Raw genomic sequence first — 23,353 nt, forward strand, 5'->3', positions numbered from 1 at the left:
TATAATAATAATAATAATAATAATAATAATAATAATAATAATAATAATAATAATAATAATAATAATAATAATAATAATAATAATAATAATAATAATAATAATAATAATAATAGTAATAATAGTAATAATAATAATAATAATAAATTGCATTTACTAAGACAATGCTCACTTAAGATTGGCCTGATCGTCAAATATTGTGGATGCAGTAGGTAGTCTGTACTCCATGTTTCTAAATATAATTTAAGGCATTATTTCCCAACCTTTATTAAGCCAAACCATATATTTAATGTTTGGAGAAAAAACAAAACAGAGCTTCACGACCAAACAAAAAAGGTCACCAGAAATGATGCACACACATTAATTATACATTGAAGTGGGAAAACATTGAATTGTTCTGCCTGCCACTTTATATCCCTTTCATAGATACACAAGCAAACACACATTATGTGTATTGAAATGAATTATGTGGGTCCCAAATTTTGGTCTGCGGTGCAAATTGTGTAGCAGGCAGTGCAGTATAATCATGTTAACTTTTAATGACTAATACAGCACTTTCTCATTTGCTATTGCAGGTGTGCCTAATATGATGGCCGTCACCATTCAAACACTAAATGGTTTTAAGAGTGGTCGTTCAATTATGCTCATTCAGCACCATCACGGCCTGTATATTTAGTGTCAGTCTGGTAGAATCATCAGTGCCCATGCAGACAGGCAGACAGACGGACGGACAGAAAGGTGGGAGGGATACATATGGGACATGTCGAGTTACAAATCAAGCAGCCACGAACCACAGAGCTGTGCTCCTGATCCAAATTAAACACATGGTGCTGAAACTCAGGACCACGACCCAAGATGCGAATGTGGCGTATCGGCAACTTTACTTCTCATACATGCTGATGCGGTCCTGCTTATTCACGATTTGTTGGTAAATAAAGCGAAAAATGATTAGGGCTGTTAAATGTTTGGACACTCAAGAGGCATTTTGAATGGAGGAGAGCGGCCAATGAATCAATCAGTGCACACAGTTGCTTTCACACACAACAAACAGGAATTTGGTTAGGCACCTTGGCATGTTACGTAGCCAGTCCGTGCAAGCAGTAGGACAAGTAGTGAGTAGAACATTTTAGAGTTAATGTAAATCCCTCCAGTCACAAGCATCTGAAAATAATTTTCACCTCTGAGGAGTGATTTGTTTTCCCTCTTGCTCTCCTGCTGTGCAAACACTATCTATTGTCTGTAAGTGTGCAAATATGAAAGATGTGACTTCATTTCGGAACTGGATTCACATTGTTTTCCTTTGTTTTCAGGATGGACATTTGAATATGCACAATGTTCAAATCCTTCTCTCAAAAAATATCCCAATTGATGTCTGTATAATTTCATCATGTAAACACAGATACAAGAAAAAATATTGATGTAATAAAATCAGTATGGAACAAATGAGCATCTTTTCGATTAGATTAAATGTTTCAATCATTAATAGCCAAAATGGTAAATTGAGTGCAACATAAATGAAAGGCTTGGATTAAGAAAGCTACATTTGGTTTCAGTAAGATTGAAAACAATAAAAAAAAATAAAACTGTACACCAATATAGAAGCAGTTGTCACTGGATTCTGTAGTCCACTGAAAAGGTTCCTCCTGGTTCCTACATCTGAGTGAGGAGCTGCCATCTAGTGAGCAAAGAATGAAATGGATTATGAATTAAACATGCCCTGATGCAGTTAAATCAGAAGCTCTAAAAGCTATCATAAAGCAATGACTATGGGTCACTAACCACAAATGGCTGTCTTCAGTCAGTATTGAGGGATAAACAGACACCCTGGAGAACCCAGTGAGAGAGGTGCTCCGTGGTGTACAGATCAGCCTCAAAAACCAAACCCACACCCATGGCATTCCTCCGTAACGATGTAGTGTACACTGGTGTCCGCAAGGTTTTCTGTGGAACGCAAACACAATCAAAAAATTGCCCAAAAGCAACATCAATACTGATCCCATGTATTGTGGTTCACACCTGCAACCTGAGGCGGCGGGTCTCAATGGGGTTGACTCTGAGAATGGGCAGCTGAACCTCCAGAACTTTTGGTTTACTCTTCACCAAGCAGCCAACCTCTATGTCCCAGTCTGCTCCTTCCAGGTACAAACCAGACACAAAACAACCTGCAAGGGGTCACAATTCTTTTGAATGTGAGAATTACTTATTTGCTACTGATTAGTATGAAGGGTTTGAACTGTGGGCATCTTTGAGAAGCTTGGCCTATAAATTAATCGTACGTTTTGTTAATATTGTTATTGGTCTCGGTGAATAAGCATGTAAATGATTTCTCATCATAATTAGGAAACATAAAACTTTGTCATGCAACAAAGTCTCTATGAGCGTTCATATTTTGAAATCATCACTTCTAAAACACTGTAGAAAATTACAATGACCTGTCACTGGTGAGCTATATTTAGAACAAACTTGCAGACTATTCATGCGGTGACCCCGTTCTAGAGCGAGTTACTACGTATTTTAGTTGTAAATATTTTCTTGGCAATTTTATTGTTCTAGAAAAGCTCTACAAATTGTTAAATCAATGCAATGTTCTTTTTAGTAATATTACTATTTTTAGTCGTAGCAGAAGTCAAATGGACGCAACCAAGGTACAGTATAATGACAACACAGACCACATCCGTGATTAATTTTAAAGAGTTTCAGTCCATTACCCTGTGAAGGTCTGTCACTGACTTCATCCTCGTCACGGTAGCGAGTCACCTCAGTGTAAAGTGTGGAAAGATCCAGAGGCCAACCATTTATTCTGCATGCAGCTTGAACTAAGGCAGTCAGGTAGGATTCTGGGATGTGGAGTCCTGATAACCACATGACCTTTGGCTCTGTTGAATCCACCTTGGGATTGAAAAAATAATGCAAATAAATCTGTAGCACAAATGCGCATGATGTCATAAACGACTTTCCTCACCCATGACTTATACTGCTCAAATCGCCTCTTGAAATGAATCATCCAGTTGCCCAGGGACTTGAGTGTGTCAGGTGCCAACTTTTTCCAAATAGCAGGGATCTGACCGTTAAAGAGGGCCCGGGCGACTTCATCCAGCTCATTGCTCATGCCCACCTCACCAGCCAAGGCCTACACACGCCGGACAATCGTGATCGAGGCAAGTCTGCTAGACACATAAAAAGCCACAAGCGTGTCCCTCCCTCTCACCCTCTGCAGCTCAGCCAGAGAACGCTTCATGCGAACGATCAGCTTGTTGAAGCGCTCTAGTTCTTGAAGCAGCACCACCGATGTAGGAGAGATTTCAGTGCCAAATTTCTTGCGGATAACATCCAGGTCAAATACTGCAGGCAACTTGTTCTGGATGTCCTGGGCCACCTGAGTGATGTACTCGTCCCTGCTGATGCTTCCACCAGACTCGCCTGAAGCAGCGGAGAGCGGTTGTGAAGTGGCAAAGCGCCGCATAGAACACAAGTGAGAAAAAGGGATGACAAGGGCCACATGGTACCCGTCTGCGGTTGCAGGTCGATGAGATGCAACCACATGTCTTTCGCTGATTGTGTGTAGTAGCCGATCTCTGCGTTGGAATGAAGACCCATCACCTCGGGGGTGTTTGCCAGTGGTAGAGACTCAATCTCGTCTGTAACCAGCCAGTGACAAACCATGAATGTTGACAGCTGAACTATTAAAAGTAAGGAAATTAAGAACAATGCAAACAGTAGCTGACCAACATATACTGTCTTGGGTCCATATGGCGGAACCTTGTAGTCGACATCAGTGTTTTTGAAGAAGTGAAACCGACAAAAGTCATAAAAGAGGAAGTCTCCAAAGTACTCATCCATGTAGACGTTCAGGATCCGGCGGTCAAAACTGTCAATGACTCGTCCACCGTACATCACCTGCAAAATGTGAACATAATCAATTTGCAGCACTGTTGTACGACGTGTTCTAATCTCGTAAACTAACCTCGCCTACGAGATACTTAATACTTCCCCAGGGAATATTGCTCTCTTTCTGGTTGTGAGCTTTGGTTAGGTAGGTATTCAAGATCTCCAAACACACCTGTCGAGCAGAGTTGAAACACAGAGGTAACGCAAGCCGGTCCGGATCAGTCCAGAGAGTTCCTAGGACCGCTTACCAAGAAGTCTGATTCGCTAAAGTCGTAGGGGACATTCCATCCAATTTTGCCATACTTGCGCCTCTCTTGCACCACGGCATGGAAGAAAGACAGCACGTAGACCAGGCTGCGGAAGGCCGTGTGCGGGCAATCCGTCATCGTCTGATTGGAGATCTTAGAGTAGGTGGCTCTCATGTTGAGCTTGAGACCGTTCGGAGCCTCGGTCACAACCTGCGGGGTAAGACATTGTTCAAGGAGGAAAGCAACATTTATGTTTCACACGGCCCCGTTGCTAAACGTAACGAGAGCTGGTCATTCCACCTTCAGAGACTTTTGAAGAATGCCAATGGGGAAATCATCAATAGGGTTGGTGGTCAACCAAAGGCGAAAGTTGGGGTGAGGCTTGGTGACCCTCTCGATGCACTTCTCCAAATCTTTCAGCCATTTTACCAGCAGGTGGCAGTTCTGTAGCATCAACCACTGACCACGAGCCGCAGCCAGTTCCAGAAGGTGTAGCGCAACCTTAAGAAGTGGCCAAAAAAGAACATCAATAGTAGACAGCTATTGCTGACACGACACTGGCCAAAAACTGTTGTACATAAGGTTCAGTATTTCAGTTATTGCTGAAAATGAAGCATATTCATGAGAAGATGCTGATCCTTTATGGTGGTACGTCTGTTTTGCTTCATGTCTTGTATTTGGTTTGTCGTTTTGAAGGTTATGTTCAGATAGTTATTTTATTTTGGCAATACTTATTTGCGTTGTCATGTTTGTTCAAGCCTTTTCCCTCTGATGAGCTTTCCCCCCTGGTTTTTCCTGTTCTTATTTGTATTGGATTTGTTTGTTATTTGGTGTTTGTTCTAGTACTGATGTCTTTATTGAATATGTACTCTAGGATTGACACCATGTTCTTGGAAACAACCTGTTTTTCCAGAAATAATACACAGTATCAGGACCAGCTGGAGGTCAAATGTCTTGGAAAATATTGTCTGGAATTGGGAAAAAGAAATGCGGTACAACCATAAAATGCCATAACATGTTTTACACTTGTGAAATGGACATTCTACCGCTCAGCCATTTCATATGCAGCATGATAAGGTCCTATAAGAGTGATATAAGGAAAAAATAAACAATGGTACCTTCTCCTGGCCTTGGCCCATAGCAAGGAACTTGAACTTGTTCCCAAAGCCAGTCCTGTCGGCGAGTTTCATGAGGTCAGCTCCGGGGTCAGAGCCAGGGCTCAGGATGAAGACGATGGGGGAGAACTGAGTGCTCTGCTCATAAATAACGTCAAAACTGATCACCGGAGGTTGAACATATCTGGCAAAAAAGATATTAAACATTATCTCTAGGCACGTTCGCCCGATTTATGCCATTCAATACACTTGAACTAAAAGAAAGACCTCTCGCCCATGGAGATGGTGACGTAGTCGGTGATGGCTCTGTAGACTCTGTCGACCCGGAAACAACGCAGCAGGAGCAGCTTCTGAAAGTCCGTCAGCCTCTCGCTATATTTCATTGGCATCGGAGCCTGTTCCGGTGCATCAAGATCATACCACTGCAAAGACACACAAGGGCAGTCCGACGGTCGATGAATTCGCAATTAAATGTCACGCACGGGTAGAAGGAGCGCCACTTACCGTTTGCCACTCGGTCGAATTTCGACAAACATCGTCCGGCAAAGACGCAAACTGGCCAGGAAAAAGCTCAGAAAGTTTCACGACATCTTCCCAGGAAGAATCGGGAAGCCAGTTACAAGTCTTTTGGCGCGAAGTCTTTTCCAGGGACAGATTACCTTTGCACAAGACAAAGACGGTCTGGCGTGAGTGCAAACGCTCACAACCTCCGAGGAGTTTCGTCAAGTCGGTCACCTTTGATGAAGAACTCCAGTTCCTCCTGGGGCACCCGATCTTCCGCCTGCTCAATCTTGATGGTCATGTTGAAGGAGAAGAGAAGCTTGTGTTTCTCAAACAGACCTGCGAACAAACAAAAGCATCTCCGATCATACTGTGAAACTGGAAATGAAAGTCATATGTTTGGAAGATGTGCCTCACCTGTGCAGCCGTAATTATAAACGTTATAGGTCAGACTGTTCCTGATGTTTTTCAGTCTTTTTGGCAGGGCTGAATTCGGTGTTGACTTGCGCAGGGAAAAGTCAAACACTTCCAGATACGAGGCTAGAGAATACTGGTACATGCTGTTTACCAGAGCCATTTCTGTCAAAGCGAAGAACAAAATGGCCCCGCGCTTGGCAGCCGGTCGGTAGCCGTTTCGGAGCACATCGATGTCCACTGATGTTGTCACAGCCAACTTGAGCTTCTCAAATACCTGACCATCACACGGTCGGAAAGTCAAACACGACGGCAAACTATCAAAGCGTCTTTCTCTGGGCAAACTGACCTCGCTGGATTTGGACTTGGTTTCCTCCAAGGTGTAGACCAGCTCCGTGTTGTCCAACATGTTTCCTGTAGACGTGGCCAGTTCCCTGAGCAGGGTGTCACCGAGGTTCTTCAGCAGCTTCTTGTTGTCGCTCGTCTCTTGGATCAGAAACTCACGCTGCTCTTCCAGCTCCTTCTTCTCGAAGCCCATGATGACACTGAGCAACTGGTCCTCCAGGCCCTTCAGGGTCACTGCAGGTCAATTCAAGTCTCAGTCTGGGCCAGAATGCGCACCAAAACGGAGGTTGTCAAACGGAGCGATCTTACCAGTATAATTGATAACCATGGCTTTTCCGAAGACAGACGGAGAAAATTTGGGGTTTCCCAGCTTGGTGTTGAGGTAAAGTCTGAAGTTGGGATCATAGTCCACCTCTTTGTCACCCAGCATGACCACCTGCCTGCCCTCCGCTCCTTTCAGGTTCTTCTCAAGGACATTGTCAATCACAGGGTCAATGTACTCATCCACATCTTGGAATAGGAACGGGAATCCATATTTGATGGCCATCTCCAGATGTTTCAGGAAGTCTGGATCGTTGAAGGACGAGATCTGTGAACAAAAGGAGGTCGCCGTTTGGGGGAATGCTCGGATTTTGTTCAAAGGAGCTATTCTGAAAATTATAAACAGTGACAATGCATCACACGAAAGAATACAGGGTTTTTTTGTACCTTGAGGTTATTGCTGGCCTCCTTCTTCTTAATCCAGTTGAGGGCTTGCTGTTGCGGGTCGATGCACATGGGAAATCGGCTGCCTCTCGTCGTGAGGATTCCATTCTGCACCGACAGTTCGTCCGGGGGCAAGCCCTCCGACCCCCACCTGTAAAGTCTCGACGTTGAGCCAAAACGAAGACAACGGCGGCTCGTTCTCGGCAAGCACGTCGGTGCCTTCTGACCTGCTGATCTCCACCTCGTCCGTGAGTAAGTTGTCCACTTTAAAAGGTTCGCTCAAGGGGATGCCTCTCTCCTTGACGTCATTAACCCAGGTTTCATACACCATCAGATTCCTGAACTCCCAGCTGAAGGCTCCCTCGTAGCTCAGGAAGCCAGCCGAGAGGAGGCAGTCTCCGAGGAGACGCACGCGCCGCTGCTTCAACCCCTCTAAATCTTGTGTCCACCTAAAAACGGAAACCAGGACAAAGAATAAACAACAAGTTGGCACCTCTTTTGGAGTGCTGTTCAGCACTTCCACGGCCATCTCACCTCACGTTCTCAGAGCTCAAGCCCGAGATGAGTTTGTCGGCAGCTATCAGTCTTCTCTCCATGAGTTCGGCCTCCTCTTGCAGTTTCTGTTTCTCCGCAATAGCGGTTTGATATTTGTCGCCGAGAGCCTTCAACTCTCTCTGGATATCAGTGAGCTCATTTTGAATGGTCTCCAACTCTTTCTTACTCTGAAAGAAATTTCTTTCGAGACGGGCCACCTGCAAAATATGAGTCACATTACTGTTCATTCTGTAAATCTAATTGGCTGACCTGATTTTACGTTACTTTGTCTCTTTTCGGTTTGATCTCTCGGGCGACTTCGCAGTAACCGACGACAGCCTCCACAAATTTGTACATTCCTGAACCTGCTTTGCTGATGCCCTGCATTTCTTCAAGGCTGGTCCCGAGGGCCTTCAAGAAGCCTATGAAGCAAAGCGCACGAGCAAGTCACTGTAGCAGACTGCATGGTGAGCAATGCAAATTTGACCATGATGAATTTCATTGATTATTGCCTCCTAATTGATCAGTAAGTTGACCTACCTTTGACAGTCTTGACCTGGTTGGGACCGATTGCATCACAGTCCATCTCCATCAGTGAACGCAGAAAGCCAGGATCTGACATCATCGCCTTGGCGGCTTGCCAGCTAATTTCCTTTTTCTTACACAGCACCAGGATGCACTCACAGACCACCTGGACCTGCTTGGGCGGCTTTGCAAAGGATCTAAACGAAGGAACGAGCGAACGGCAGGATGGACACGCCAATCAACTTCATCCAATAAAATGAATGTACACTAGAACAATTTTGTTGGACAAGTCATCCTGCCCGACTTTACCTGATCTCAGTGACGTCAGATTTATCGAGGTCTTGCAAGGCAATGCGAGCGGCTTCTAATGCCGGTAGAGCTTCAGCCAGGGATGTTTCTGCTTCTGCCTTTTCGACAGCAATCACTTTGTTTTGCTCTTCAATCTCTGTGGCTTTATCTTCGGCCAGTGTCTTTTTCTCCTCGGCTAAAAGGGAACGTTTGTATTTACCAGCGGTACGGTAGCAGTACGTTATGTTTTTTTCAGCCAGGACAATATCATTGAAACTTTGCAGGTTTTTACTGACCCACAGTGGTGTTGGAGGCAATCTCTATCAGCATGGCCTCACAAGCTGTGGACTTTTCCGCGAGAACCACCTTCTGCTCTGCCAGTTTGATGTTCAGCTCATCCAGTTGCACACTGGCTTCCTTCAGCTTATCCAAGCCTCCTTCGAGACGTTTGCACTGCGCTGGAACACATCAATGATTGTCACATTCCCACTGCAAATTGAACCTATGATTCTATTATTTCCCATCCTCATACCAAGAATATACTGATCCTTTTCCTGCAGCAGGCCAGCATATGTGCTTATGAAGTCCAAGTAGTTCTTCGGGGTGACATAGTTAGAACGTCGAAGTTTTTGCAGGAACAGAATGCTGTAGTCGCCAACAGATGTATGGACCATGCAGACATGCTCGATAACAGCTGGAGCGTGTTCCTTAGGAATCATTTCACTTTCGCCTGTGCAAAAGCACAACAATGCTATTAAAATCATGTTGAACTGACAGCTGAACAATTTGTCAGAAACCCCGCCATCTACTGTGATGGACTTTGGAACAATCCTAGTCTGACAGTCAGGCTCATAGTCTCATTAATAGTAAGACTAATGCATATTCTATATCTTAATTCTATTTTAGTCGATTTATTCTTGTTCATATGTGTGCGATACTAACCGAGGAAAGACTCAGCGACAGCAAGTAGAGCTTGCGTAGGCCATGGAAAGAACCAATCTATCACAGTGTTGTTCAGCAGACCTGTAAAAGAATAACAAAAGGTGACTTATAAAATAATACTATATATTCTCTTTTCTTGCCCTCATTTTACCTGGAAAGTTTCTGCAGCGTGTTCTCAGGGTATCTCCCACAGGAGACATGCCTAAAACAATGTGTAGGTTGCTGGCACTTTTATTAACAAAATACTGCCACACACTGTCTTTAGAAGGACCAGATCCATTCATGAGGGCTTCTTCGCGAAGCTGGTTGAGAACCGCTTCTTTCTCATCATCGGGAAACAACGCAGGAACAATACCTACCAGAAGAAAGCTTATATTATCAAATGCTAAATCGTTAAATATAAAACGGTAAGAGTTACAGTATGTCCAACCTGACGTAAGCATGTTGTTAATGAGCTCCAAAAAACCTTCCTCAGCAACATGAGCATCAGTGAAGAGAAACACGGTCTTCTTATTTTCAATGCCAAGTTTAAGATACAATATTTTCAAGTCGTCACGAAACGTTGACTCGCAATAGCCTCTGCTGAGCGTGATCTCGAACACCTGGGGAATTCAAATTGATCACATCATTCAAATCCCCTCGCATCATGACAAGTTTTACTTGAAACAAGTCAAATATTTTTACAACCTCGCATTCAGCAGCGAAGGCGGCAAGCTTGGTGATGGACTGCTTGCCCGAGCCTCCCACACCCACCAGCAGAGCATGACCTCGATCGATACGGATGATGCGATGCACCCGAGTCAGATGATCCAGGGCGTCATCAAACAATACCAGATTCATCCTCGAGATTCTATCATTGTATTCCTCGAGAATCTCCTGCAGAATACAAAAATGGTTGTCTTTTCAATTTTAGACAGTTTCCGAATGATGCCATCATCATACCTGAAATAGATTCTTAGAAGTTTCATAGTCGTTTATCTCCTCATATAGTCTTGGTTCTGTCTCACTCAAGGCGGTCTTGTAGTCTCCAAACAGAATTGGGTCTCTCATTACATCCTCCATGACTGCCTTGAAATGCTCCTCAACTAAGTTCTTGATAAGGCCCTGAACCTGTTGGAAAAAGGGAAAACTATATAAATGTACTTTTTCAATTTAAATAAATTTGTTCATACATATGCTGTATTTGACATTTTTACAGTGGATAAAATGAACGATTCTCTTTCAAATTTACCATGGTTTTGTCTTTTTCATCAATGAGCCTATCGTGGAAAATCCTCAGACACTCATTTCGCCAAACCCGTACAAACATATTGACTGTTGAAAATCTGTTAGAGTGGAAGGCAAAGCAAACTCAAGTATACACATAAGTAGACAATTTACAACACACAACAATGCAAGACCTATTAAAACGATTTATTTGCTTGTCATACCTTTCAGGCTCAGTAATTGTTAGTCCATTGTACACCCTCGACAAATCTCGCAGATTAAAGATGTAGTGAAACTTTGCTGGAGTCGGTGGAAGGTCTTTGACGAGGCTGTTGTACAGTTCCAGGGTGCAGACGGTGATTTTATCACAAACTTTCTGTACTGCATCCTCAAAGTTCTGAAATATCCAACCAAATTAATGAAACATGGCATGAATGAGGTGCATTAGACCTGCTACGACTCACTTTGGTGTGACCTTTAATAATGGAGGCATAGATCAGGTGAAGAGACTCCATAGCAGGGAAAGGGATGCTGAAGACGCTGAAGAGTGAAACAAAGCGAGTGTCCACCTCATTCCTCCCACCTCCCGCTATCCCCATGGCTGCGACAAAGCCCAGGTCCTTGAGGGTTTTGTAGGTGAGCTCCTTCCCTCGATCATAGATGCCTCCTCTGTCCAATAAGAGCTTCAGCAGTGCAATTGGCTGCTGTGTGCCATAGCTATCCACCTGAAGAGGAAGAATGAAGATGGCGCTTCAAACCGTCAGGTTAAAGTAGATCATACCAAGTAGATACCTTTGGCATATTCATGTCATCTATATAGACCAACAATCTCTTGCCCATTGGAGGACCGTATATCTCTTTGGTTCTTTTTTCTACATTGGCCTCCAAGTTCCTCTGGAGGTCCATTGATGTTGTCCTGGATGAAAGGTTAATGGTCAAAGTAATCTGGTGACAAAAAAAACCACATTAATAATACCAAGACAGCAGTGAGTGAAGTCAAATCTGGTGAAATATTTAACTCACATTTGAATCTCCACTTAAGTGTTTCAGAAAGTTACTAATGGTCGCAGTTTTGGAAGTTCCAGAGTCTCCAACCAAAAGCACAGACTTCTTTATTTTCACCATCTGTTCCAATATCCAGCTGGTTCTTGTGGTATCCACAGTTGGGACTGAAGCAAAGGTGGAATTTCAGAGAGTCAAAGAGAAACAAACTTTGTCAACATGCCAATTTTTTAAAAAAGCAATAAGTTTAGATTTTTGTTTTCATTGCAAGGATTTCTAGAATATATTATCCATAAAATCTTGTCTTGGGAATACTTGTTCCAGTAACAAGTGCTAAACAGCTAGAGAAAACAAATGCAGACTGTGGATTGATTGACTTCAAACACTTGAATGAAATGAGAGTGAGAAGGAACAGAACTGTGGTGGTCACATTTTATGAAAAAATGAATAAAAGTCTATATAAAATTGGAATTGCCATACTTGCTTATCCTTTACAATTAGCTCGCAGTGAAACCTTACCCAAAATATCAGCAAATTTCATTTCAGGGTTGTGGACGTATTTGGTGACCAGGGAAGTCCAGGGAACCCACTTTGTGCCATCAAAGTGAAAATCATATAGTGTTGGCTGCTGCCCTGTAGGAGTGACATCTATTAGAACATACTGGAAACGAGTCATAGAATAACTATTGACGAGCACAATTATGCTTTCATCATATTTCAAATTGAATACATAGTATGGAAGGGTAATACGTTAAGAAGCTCTTATTCTTTATAGAAGCTGATATATTATAAATAAATATGAATCGTCCTGTTGAAATGTGTCTATTACCTGGGATCTCACCAGGTCCAGCCATTTTCTTTTCATCACATACAGTAGTTAAGCAAGCAGTCCTTTTGATTAAGTCATCCAATTTCTCTCTTCCGTCATCCAATAATGTTGCCCCAAGAGAGCAGTACAGAGCTTCCAGGTAGTAAGATTCTAACACGTCAGGACTCAAATTCTCCGTTTCAAGTAGGGCATCAAGCATCATGCACAACTGCGACACCTGAACAGATCAGCGACACAATATGAATCGCCGTCACCTGACTGGATCACAAATGATGCCACCTTTCTTGCAAAAATCAGGCAACACAGGTCATCACACAAACCATATTTAGGTCAGTCTGCGGCACAACAGTCTTCAGTTTCTGTCCTTGTTTCCCATCCACGATACCTTCCACAATCATGTCAATCAAGACGTGCACGTACTTTTCAAAAAGCTTATCAAGATCTTCTTGTTGCTAAAACACACACACATTAAAGGTAAAGAAATGACTCAAGTGTGAATGATACATTTCCAATAAAATAAAGGTGGTCTACTTTGATGGGTCTGCCTGTCAACCACTTCTGCCAATATGGGGTGTAGCGCAGATTTTTGGGGTCCACATAAACCATTCCACAGCGTGAGACGGTAGCAGGGGAAGCATACTGCAGATCTCCAACCTGGAATCAATGTATGTTATTCACACGTATGTAGATCATACATGCGTGACTGCAGTAAATGACATACAGACCTCAAACAGCATGGCACAGTGACCTTGTAAACGAATTCGTTCTCCGTTAGCCAGAGTGAGAAGCTTGTTGTCGTCCATCACTGAGTTCATGTTCTCAACCCAAAGAGCATCCACATCCCCATCAAACAGAATATATCTGGAAGTAATCGTGTGATCAATTGCAATTGAATTTATTTCAACACTTGAGTTAGCGTTGGCCTTACCTCCTCTCTTGTTTGTCGGTGGGCTTGTTGATCTCACGGAAGATGTTGGATAAGACCCCATCCGTCCAGTCCCGAGTGTCTGGATCCAGAATACCATAAAGTTCAATGACGCTCACAGCTTTGGGGTTCAGAGGGTATAATTTGGTGTGAAATCCCAATCTGGTGATGAGATCAGAGGACAACGTCACATCGGCAGTACAATACATGACAGCAGTTTAAAATGAGTTTGTGTGAAATAACACTGACTTGGTTTGAGCTTGACATAATGTGCTGATTACAACCGATTTGCCTCCCCCTGTTGGGCCCACTATCATAGTTGTGTGTCGTGTCATCATTGTTTCGTACATTTGCACCACTTTATCCACCTGAAAGCAGAGACACCATGAAGGGTTTCCCAAGACTTAAACCGGAATTAATTGTTGCACACAGTGGAAACCCGGGATTTAAATAGTTATACACTACGAACCTGGATGGGCAGCAAGACATATTTGTTGTCTTCCAGGTTTCCTTCCACAGCATCATTGAAGTTGGGATAGCGAACACGAGGGCATTCCAGCCCTGGAAACAGGTCTGCGATCAGCCCAAGGAACAGAGGCACATCCTCAAATATAAACTTTGGAAGATTCATATCCCTCAGGGCTCGCATCAATACCACATCCTGCAGAAAAAGGAGGGAAACTCTTCAAAAAGGTGTCACCGCATAAAATGTGAAAAAACTAAACAAAACAATGGCTTCGAGGAAAACAACATTAAATGAAATCCTCTGGAGGTAGCTGCCATGCAGGAATCAAATGTGTCATCATATGATGATGATTGTACCTCAGTGATGTCTGGAGAGTCTCTCTTCAGTTCTCCGGCCATGACAAGGACAGATTTCAAAGCTCGCAGGCCAAAGTCATAATGAGACTGCTTTGACAGCTGCTCACGAGCCAACTTGTACAGCACCGTCATCTTCTTTGCAAGGACCTGGATCAAACCACAGTGGAGAGAAAATGTGTTTGTCAACATTTTGGAGTGTTGTCTGAATGCAAATATCAATTGTGGCTCAAATGCTCGCCTTGGCCATCAGGAATCCCTCCGAAAACAGCATGATCTCACAAATCTGTTGCAAGTCGGGCACGATCACCACCACCGGCCTGAAGAGCGCTTTGACTGATTCAGGCAGCTCCGTGCGCCCCGCATAGCCCGGGTTCATGGTGATGAAGATCCCGATTCGGCTGTCCAGGGTAATCTCGTGACCTTCAAACTGATTTCCAAAAGGATATGGTGGCGGTTAGCTACGATTGAACGACGCAACAATATATAGCATTTCAAAGACTTACATTGAATATTTTAAGATACAAAATGAGAGCATTGCGGATGGTTTGGATTTGGGAAGAGATAACTGAAAGGACCGAGGCATCGATACGGTTGAATTCATCAAAGCAGCCCCAAGCTCCACATTGGGCCAGGCCGGAGAGGATCTTCCCCACAGCCTGCACAAGGAAGGGAATGGTTCACCCACAAATGAAAAAGTGATCTGTGAAGGCAATGCAGTCGCTGCTTCTGATTGGCTACCATGTAGTCCATGCCTTCACCACAGTTGGTAACCACACAGAGCAGGCCCAAAGCTTTGGCAAGATCTTTGGTGGACTCTGTCTTTCCGGTGCCGGCTGGTCCGGCAGGAGCTCCACCCAGGAACATGGAGAGAGCCTTCACACAAATGTCAACAAGTCAACAACTGTGTGTTTTAACGTGTGTTAAGTCTTCCCAAACCTGTGTGATGGTGAGGTAGATCCGATCTGTCAGAGGAGTTATAACCAACCGACCATTCAACCCCATGTATTCGTAGCCGTAGCTGAAAGTCGCACTGCACTGACGCACGAGAAGATTGTCCTCTTCCTGGACCCAGTAGAATCTCAATTGGCTTTCCCACTCAAACTCCTTAGCATTTGTAATACTGCAGAGAAGACCACGACACTCAAGTTGGTCTTTACACGCAAGTGGATGATCGTTGTTAGCCCAAAATGAGCTGTACCTGTTCAAGACAAAGTTGTCTACAATGTCTCTTGCGTGGACGTCGATAATAAGGACGGTGTTGATCTTCTTTCTGTCGTTTTTCTTCAAAGGCTGCGTGGAACGTGTCACCAGCTCATCAATCTGCTGGTGCATCTTTGTCGCATAGTTCTTTAGAGCGTATTTGTCTCCCTTTTTCAACTTGTTAAAAACATCCTCCACCTCCCACGTCCACCACACTTGATTTGTAGCCAGCACCACCATGCCCTGGAACAGCAACATCCAGTCCACCCTGAGGGACAAGCAGACTCGTGGTGGGTGGGAAAAGTTTTACTCGCAGTCAGCGTTATAAAGACGCTGACACACACCTGCCTCTGTCCTCACAGTAGCGGAAGATTGCTTCCTTAGTGATGAGTCGATTCGTTCTCCTCATCTCGTGTAGGACTCCTGTCATCCACTCCTCCACCCTTCCTTTGACTGGGACGGCCTTTTGAAAGTCCATCACCTCCCCCTCGGCGGACACCATAGCTCCCGCTGATATTTCCCCATTGCTTTCCGAGTCAAACCGGAGAGATGCGATGTTATCATACATCTTGCGGAAGAAGGGAGAGGAAAGGTCGGAACATTTGACATTCTGTACCGGCTACTTTGAAGGACAATATCTGCCCACTGTTACCTTGATCATATGTTCCTGCACACATTCATGGTGACTGCTCCCCAAAATGCTGAGCAGTTCATCATCAGAGATGAAGAAGAAGCGAGGGAATGCGTCCCGTTTAGAATCTAAGTAGTCATTGAGACTCTTCTGACACCTCTCCAGGTTCTCACTGAGGGTCTGTAGATCCATGAGCCGGTTAGGAATCACGCAGCAACGCTTAATGTTTGGGTTGGTCTGTGCATCATCCATTATCTAGACACAAAAAATGAATTGTACAATTTTTACACTTAAGTCATTTTGTCGATGTTTGGCAACACAATACTCACTTCTTTAAACTTTTTGTTAATGATATCAAATTTTTTGGCTTCTTCTGGTAACTGTGAAGAAATATCTCCACCAATGAATATGCTCTCCAAGTACATCCATTTCCGTTGTACTTGCAACCAAACCTGTGGCAAATATTTGCGATTAACCTTTGAAATTCATCTAAAAAAAACATTTGACGATTGAGTGTCTGACCTCTATGGTCTCACTGATAAGGGACAGGTCCTTCTCCCATTGTTGTATGGTGCTTAAGAAAGGTCCAACAAATCGACTCCCGGCCATGCTCTGCAAATTCATGGCATCGTTGTCCACGATCAACATAATCTCTTCTACTGGACCCAACACAGCACACTGTTGGGTACCTTTACTGTAGGACTGTATAGTGAATAGCATGGTTCCCCAAGTTTCTACCACCTCCCTCACACCCTGCAACATAAATAATATTCATCATCCATTTTAAGTCTTACTACAATTTCCATCCTCTATAGCGAGAAGGGCTTACCTTTTCAATACCAAGCTCTTTGGAAGCTGAACCAACAATGTCACCTATAACAGCGGCATATTTATGAAGCTCCATTGCAAACATGTTTTCTAGCGTGAAGGTGGCAGGGTTCATCTCAAAGCTTGTGCCGGTTCGATCCATCAGTTCTTTCCAGTGTCTATTGGAGGAAATATTTCAATTTTCAAAATTCAATGTTTTTAAATCCCCTCTGCATTTAATGTCATGTCATGTTCCATCTTTTTTTTCTCAGTATCCCATTTCTTGGCACTTCTTGTTTATCAGTTGAGGGGTCAAAAGGGGCCACTTGCATACCCACCTTTCTCTGAGGGCTTCATTCTTAAGATCCAACAGCAGAGGAAGCGAATCTCTGAATTCCTTCATCCTGCCCTCGAGGATGTAGGCCACAGGTAGCGACCGCACATCCTTGGGTAACTTTCTCATCTCTTTGAGAAATCCTTCAGCACCCTCCTGAAGCAGCTGGATATTTAAGTCCGCCCATAATGTCTGAGACCATTTGTTCTTTGCCGCCTGTGAAAGAAAATCAGGGTCAACAAAGGTGTGGCTGAATTTTGAGTGCTATCAAAGTTTTGTTTTAAGAAAGCCATTAAAATGAACCTTTTGCTCCTGGAAGATGTCGTAAATCAGCCTGAAGCCATTCATGTCTTTTTGTATGCTGACAATTTCTGGGTACACAGTGATGGGAAGGTCCAAGAGCTTCTCAGCATTAGCTAGCTCCTGCCTTCTCTCCACAGCCTTGGCAAGCTCAGTTTCATAGTATTCCATTTTTGATAGGCCTGTATGGACAATACACAAAATACTGCATAACCTGGCTAGTTCCAGACATGTTTTTAAATACCTTGATCTAAATCCTCGCCAACAGCACCAGGGCCATCCGTGTTAAAGCTTGCAAAAAAGATGGACAAATTCTGCTGAAACTCTTCAGTCATCCCCTTGGTAGTCTGTTTGTGGAGCAGAATAACACAACAGATGGACGTTCTGGTAGTGGTTGAGATGAAAAACATGGGACCTACCTCTTTAAATGACACCTTGACATTTGTTAAACTCCGATCCACTCGTTTGGATTCTGTAAACAGGTCACCCCATATCTGGTTAATGTTTTCCATGAGCTCCTTTTCCTCTTCTGCAACCTACACGTAGAAATCAAACTCAGGATATGCAACATTTAAAAAAAATGTACGATTTTCAATACCCTGAAGGACATTACCTCCACTTTGTACATAGCTAGTGTTCTGTATCTTTCCTCGATATCCGTGATGCTCAGTTTCACATTTAAAGACATGTCTTTAATGTCTGAGATCGTCCCAAGGACATTCTTCAAGCTCTCAAAAGTATCAGGACTCTCTTTAAGCTTCTCTGCGAGTTGCTGGTGAACACAAAATGTAAGATATGAACTTTGTAGAAGGTAAGTCGGTTAAGATTACACACATTACCATGAATTCTTCTTTCAAGTTGAAAAGTTCTTCTTTAGCTGACTTGTTGAGCAAACTGCCCAGTGAACTGATCCAGGACTCTGCAGTCTCTTGAACAGTGCGAGCAAGTGGCTCCAGGTTTAGTTGAATGATGTTTATATTCTTAAAAAGAGCTTCCTGTAGCACCTTTTGATTTATTTGAGCATAGAACTGCAGCCTCTGATCATACATAGCACATGTCGGGTTTTTATCAGCAAATCTTTCACAGACTGTGGCGTTGTCCTTTTCCCACAGGGGTTGGTACTGTTTCCAGTGAATAAGGTATTGATCTACAGATAGCATTATTTGCTGAATATTCTGGGATACGGCTAAGGCGCATTCGTTGATTTGAGGGTGATAACACACTTCCTCAAAGAAGCTAAACGTCACAAAGTCATCACCCTCGATGTGTTGTGATGGGCACTCCATGCATGTTCCATTCATCCAACGCACAAATTCCTGGAACACAAACATAGGGATGGATCACATTGCAAATTTATTCATTTTTATATCTTAAGCACGCTCACAGAAGAGGAAATAATATTCCTACTTTGGTGCTCTCGACACATTCTTTGATACACTGTATAAGTGTGCGGGAGATCTCATTTGTCTTGGGCTGCAACAAGATTTTGGGGGGAGAAAGGATGGCATCAACACGGAACAGAGGGACGTTCCCCATCAGAACAGAATTGAAAGCCTTGATGTTCCTAAACGTGACAATCGACAGAATATTTGTTGAAAGAAGCAGGCACTTGGCACATCTTGTTCCAAGATAATGATTGAAACTAAAACGTAACCTGCTCAATAACTGCTGATTGTTTCAATTTACGGCAAATTACCTCAGCACCATGGTAATGAGAGCCTCGTGCACCTTGCGTTCCCAGTGTGCATAATAATTTGCCATGCTGCTGCACTTGCCGGTGTTTGTTTCCAAGATCAAGTGTTCCACTTTCGAGATGACAGGTCCAATGTCAGCATATTTGCTTCTCATCAAATTTGTTGTCTTGATCCGTTCTCGATCCATACATTCATAAAACGTTCTGACACCTGGAAAACAAAGTGTATGAAATTCACATGATGGATGACATTTGATTTGTTTTGATTTGACATACTTGGTAAAAGCTCTGTCTTGTCTGGTGCTGGACATTTGAGGAGCTCTGCCATCATAATGGATTTCAGCTTGGTTTCGATATCGAGCTCATTGTTCAGTATTTGGTTGACAACTGACTCAAACTTTGAGAACTCCGGGTTCCCATTATTGATGAAATCTGCAATTGCTAAACGTAAAGAGGAAAAAGTGGTCTCATCCCATCTAGAATCCAAATAGATGAAATTCTAACAACATTTTGGCACCATACCTAAGGAATTCCAGTTTAGCCTTTTGCATCCCGGAAATAACACCGTTTCGACCTTTCTTATGTTATGAGACAACATGGTGATTTTTGAATCACTCAGACTATCAAGTGTAGAGTTGTAGCGGTTGACGAGCTTGTACAGTTCTTCAGTGTACCTAAATCCAATGTGAAACGTGGAGGTTAAAGTAATTTGTGTTTTGGGGGGATGTCATTGGAGAGTTTGACAACCTTATAAAGTTGGACTCCTGCAGAGTCACGTTTCGAGCGACCTCAGGCATGGAGAAGGACATTGAAATTAAATTTTTGGTCTCTGCGATTATTGTCATGATCTCTGGTGGAAAGTTAACACGATATCGCCGATCCCTCTGGCCCTTGATGTCAGGTTTGGCTGGGACGGCCTTCAAATTGGAAACACAAAACAAACAAAAAAGATGGACATTCAGTAGAATGCCGTTTTGTCCGAAAATACAATCGTGTCAAATAGCCAAAGCATACCAGCTCGCGTTGGGTTTCCTTCGAAATTATAACCAAAACAGGTTTTCTCAATAATAATGGCAAGTTGCGTTCAGTTTCAGACATCCATGCCTTATACTTCTTAACTCCATACTCACTTACTTTTTTTGCCATTTCCAAGTATTTGTTCTTTGCCTTGTGAAATTCACAAAAGAGAAAGCATTGCTTAAAATGTCACGCGCTTCCATCTCTTTTTCTAAAAAGGAAATCAACCCCATTTTTTTACAATGTTGTATGCGCCCTCACTAGTCTAAACACAGCATTCTGATTAATATTGTGATTAATATACGAGTTAAGCAGCTTCATAAAATTGGTGACCTGAGACCCGGCAACTGTGATATCATTGTCAGTCGACAGCAACTAGCAAAATGGCCAACTCCTGAGACAGATAAAATCAGGTCCACTATACTTGTTTAATTTACATTTAATCCACAAACTAAACATTGATCAGAATATTATTACAAAGAACATTTTGGGGTTGACTTCCACTTTCAGCTAAATTTTGCACGTATATAGTGTTGACAGTCACCTACCAATAAGCCCATTTCGCATTCCAATAAATCTGGCATTGTCAGGAGAGGAAGCATGCCACCTTTTATGCGCTGAAAGAGGGAATGTGTCCACCTGACGCTGCCTCCCGTGGGAGGCTCATTCTTATTAATTTGCGGCTTATCCCTCTTTTCCTCAAATATTTCATTTATACTGTCCACCTGACAAAGACAAGTAGCATTCACTTACTGTAGAAAAAAATAAACGACTCCATTTTTCAAATGAAGCTTCTGGGTGATCTCAGACAAACCTCTTTGCAGTACTGAGACAAAACATCATTTGTCTTTTTCATCAAATGGTTATTGATGGCTGGTCTAGAGCGAATGTCTTTGTATTTCACAAGCATTTCAAAGGCAGCAGTTGAGGAGCGCAGTGTCTTGAAGGACTGGTCAATGAAGGCAATGACTTCCCTCTCAATAGTCTGATCAAATACAAAAATAAGGTCAAGAGAATCCACAAATACATTGAATCCTTAAATCGTCTGCAGAATCAAGTGAAAATGAATCCTGAACTTACGTAAACTGAACTGCTGAAGTTTTGCATGATGATTTTCCAGCTGCTAATCTTACAACTATTGAAAGGATCAAAAGTGGCTTCCTCAAAAGGAATGATGAGGTTGTCGACTTGGCCCTGCAGTTCATCAAAACGTTTTGGGTCCCAAGTCACACTTTTTAACTCTGGGCAGAAGATGTTGTAGAACTCTTCCAAATTCTGCAGAAAACCAAACAAATAGCGACCTCAATATCAAGCTACTTTGTGTCTTAAGTCCTCATGCAGCAGGTGTGAATGAGTAAGAACACTGACGTGCAAAACATTGGACAAGTCCTGGCAGATGGCAGCCATGTAATCGGTTTTCTCAAAGAGCTTTCTTCTGTCAAACTCCCAACGTTTACCAGTGCCTCCTTCTTGAATTTCAGCGCGCACATCATAGTAAGAAGACTTCCACAATTCCAGAACCTCCTTTGCACTATCCACCATGGATTTGGCGTCAGCTCTATCATCTCTATTAAAAACACAAAATCAGACCAACAGGGACCTGGCAACACTTCCATTAAAGTGTATTTGAGAATCCACATACTTAAAGAGTAGATGGATATCAATGGCTTGAGCCACTCGCTCAGACAGTTGCCAAACAATGCGCTCCATCAACGGGACCATGCGATCGTTCCTGTTATAGTGGCAGGAGATTAACCACACAACTTGTAGGCTGTTCAAAAGAGGTGGGATGGTTTCTAGAAGCACACTAAAATCTTCTCCCATAGCCAGATTCTAAAAAAGAAAACATTTGTGTTTAGATGTTGAAACAGTTGCACAGTAATCAATAAAGGTTCAGCCATCTATATTATCATAAATGATGATTTTTACTAAATGAGGGTCAAACACATTGCTCACCTTGAAATGCCTTTCCAGTGTTTTGAGGAAGCCCACATTCTCATCTGCTTCCAAAGTGTATTTTACGAGTTTAGCCACTGTAGCCTCCATAGTGGTAACCACATCAGCTTGTGCTTTGGTCAATACCAGCAAAATCTTTTTTACCATTGGGTTATTAAGCTTGGCTGTCAGAGCACTCAGGATGGAGGAACGTTCCTGCCAAAAAATGATTTCTGCCATCGGACGAGGACTCTCTGGTTTCTTGAGGTCTAGCTCCTCAAGGATATCAGAAAGATGAGTATGCCAGCTTGTCACGCACTGCTCCAGCTCCTCTACCAGCTCTGAATTCATCACGAGTTGGTGAACATCTTGCTTCAGATCTAGCTCAGGGATGTGCAGTGCAATATCATCTGCAATATGTTTGTTTATTTAATCATTTTGTGTTCAACAATATCTAGCCATATTAATTGTATGTACCAGAGGATAAATCAGTGAAGCCTCTGGTAAAAAACAAAAATGTACAAGCCATGTACGAGTGATTTTTGCATGTGATTAACTAACCTTGGGCTTTAAGCTGTTGAATAGTTGTGTTGACCACTCCCAAGAACTTTTGTGTGCTGTTAAGTAACTCATTACGAATAGGTGCTTGATCACTTGGCTTGATTGTCCCACTAGCACTGTTGGTCTTAACATCAGGAGAAGCTTCTTCAACCTCTTTAGTTTTCTTCATCTGGTGGGCAGTCATCATCGGAATATAGATCTAAAAAGAGATACATTGGCTAACATAAGTTTTCTCGGTAGGGTTATTATCTTCACCAAGGCCTATGGTGCTTCCTGTCATTTTATTGGTGGTTGTAAATATTCACCTACATGGATAAGCTTTTGCTGCAGCAACTTGAGGATGTATTCGTTACTCCTAATAAGCTCCTCGGGAGTAGGTGACAGCTCTTCCTCCTCTTCCTCCTCATCTGCTTCGCCTGACAACTCATCGAGAATTTCACCTCCTTCATCTGAGAAGATTTGGGAGTCCGACTCGTCTGGATCCTCCTTAGGAGCCGAACTTGTGTCTTCTTGTTGGTCCTCTTCCATTTTAACCACTTTCCCCGGTGTGCTGTATTAAACCTCTGCTTAATTCCGCTATCAATTTAAA

General features: G+C 43.0%; 1 protein-coding gene across 1 annotated transcript; it reads right to left on the reverse strand.

The window, feature by feature from the left end:
- Nucleotides 1–248: 248 nt before the first annotated feature.
- LOC133154022 (dynein axonemal heavy chain 10-like) lies at nucleotides 249–23,292 on the reverse strand. Its single transcript, XM_061278402.1, has 75 exons — nucleotides 23,074–23,292; nucleotides 22,765–22,963; nucleotides 22,225–22,622; nucleotides 21,911–22,101; nucleotides 21,637–21,835; nucleotides 21,349–21,543; nucleotides 21,083–21,253; nucleotides 20,817–20,993; nucleotides 20,266–20,418; nucleotides 19,999–20,168; nucleotides 19,774–19,925; nucleotides 19,528–19,692; nucleotides 19,255–19,462; nucleotides 18,966–19,122; nucleotides 18,398–18,874; nucleotides 18,172–18,330; nucleotides 17,978–18,094; nucleotides 17,803–17,905; nucleotides 17,562–17,740; nucleotides 17,263–17,474; nucleotides 16,947–17,103; nucleotides 16,640–16,870; nucleotides 16,447–16,569; nucleotides 16,139–16,372; nucleotides 15,831–16,054; nucleotides 15,485–15,754; nucleotides 15,223–15,406; nucleotides 15,025–15,159; nucleotides 14,790–14,942; nucleotides 14,525–14,713; nucleotides 14,287–14,433; nucleotides 13,934–14,125; nucleotides 13,714–13,832; nucleotides 13,468–13,626; nucleotides 13,265–13,400; nucleotides 13,071–13,193; nucleotides 12,860–12,991; nucleotides 12,540–12,756; nucleotides 12,230–12,343; nucleotides 11,732–11,877; nucleotides 11,501–11,653; nucleotides 11,173–11,433; nucleotides 10,933–11,105; nucleotides 10,734–10,827; nucleotides 10,445–10,612; nucleotides 10,190–10,378; nucleotides 9,933–10,104; nucleotides 9,654–9,857; nucleotides 9,503–9,583; nucleotides 9,093–9,290; nucleotides 8,857–9,018; nucleotides 8,582–8,756; nucleotides 8,288–8,469; nucleotides 8,033–8,169; nucleotides 7,748–7,965; nucleotides 7,441–7,662; nucleotides 7,217–7,364; nucleotides 6,818–7,097; nucleotides 6,513–6,742; nucleotides 6,167–6,440; nucleotides 5,984–6,088; nucleotides 5,753–5,907; nucleotides 5,516–5,670; nucleotides 5,252–5,432; nucleotides 4,434–4,634; nucleotides 4,134–4,343; nucleotides 3,962–4,057; nucleotides 3,723–3,894; nucleotides 3,504–3,635; nucleotides 3,206–3,417; nucleotides 2,960–3,127; nucleotides 2,706–2,886; nucleotides 2,014–2,159; nucleotides 1,777–1,938; nucleotides 249–1,672 (listed from the first exon to the last, which is right to left on the reverse strand). Exons 1-74 carry the CDS (start codon nucleotides 23,290–23,292, stop codon nucleotides 1,792–1,794), a joined length of 13,368 nt encoding a protein of 4,455 aa, XP_061134386.1. The 3' UTR covers nucleotides 249–1,672; nucleotides 1,777–1,791.
- Between the last annotated feature and the right edge of the window lie 61 nt (nucleotides 23,293–23,353).

The sequence above is a fragment of the Syngnathus typhle genome, linkage group LG5 (genome assembly GCF_033458585.1).
Source record: "Syngnathus typhle isolate RoL2023-S1 ecotype Sweden linkage group LG5, RoL_Styp_1.0, whole genome shotgun sequence".
Classification (NCBI taxonomy): domain Eukaryota; kingdom Metazoa; phylum Chordata; class Actinopteri; order Syngnathiformes; family Syngnathidae; genus Syngnathus; species Syngnathus typhle.

Bases quoted from the DNA above. Each gene is read 5' to 3' on its own strand.
- LOC133154022 (XM_061278402.1), bottom strand. From the start codon at position 23,292: ATGGAAGAGGACCAACAAGAAGACACAAGTTCGGCTCCTAAGGAGGAT. The intron at 13,627-13,713 runs GTCAGTGTTATT...TCTCATCACCAG, and splicing joins TTATGTCAAGCTCAAACCAA to ATTGGGATTTCACACCAAAT. The intron at 3,418-3,503 runs GTACCATGTGGC...CCGCTGCTTCAG, and splicing joins CGACCTGCAACCGCAGACGG to GCGAGTCTGGTGGAAGCATC.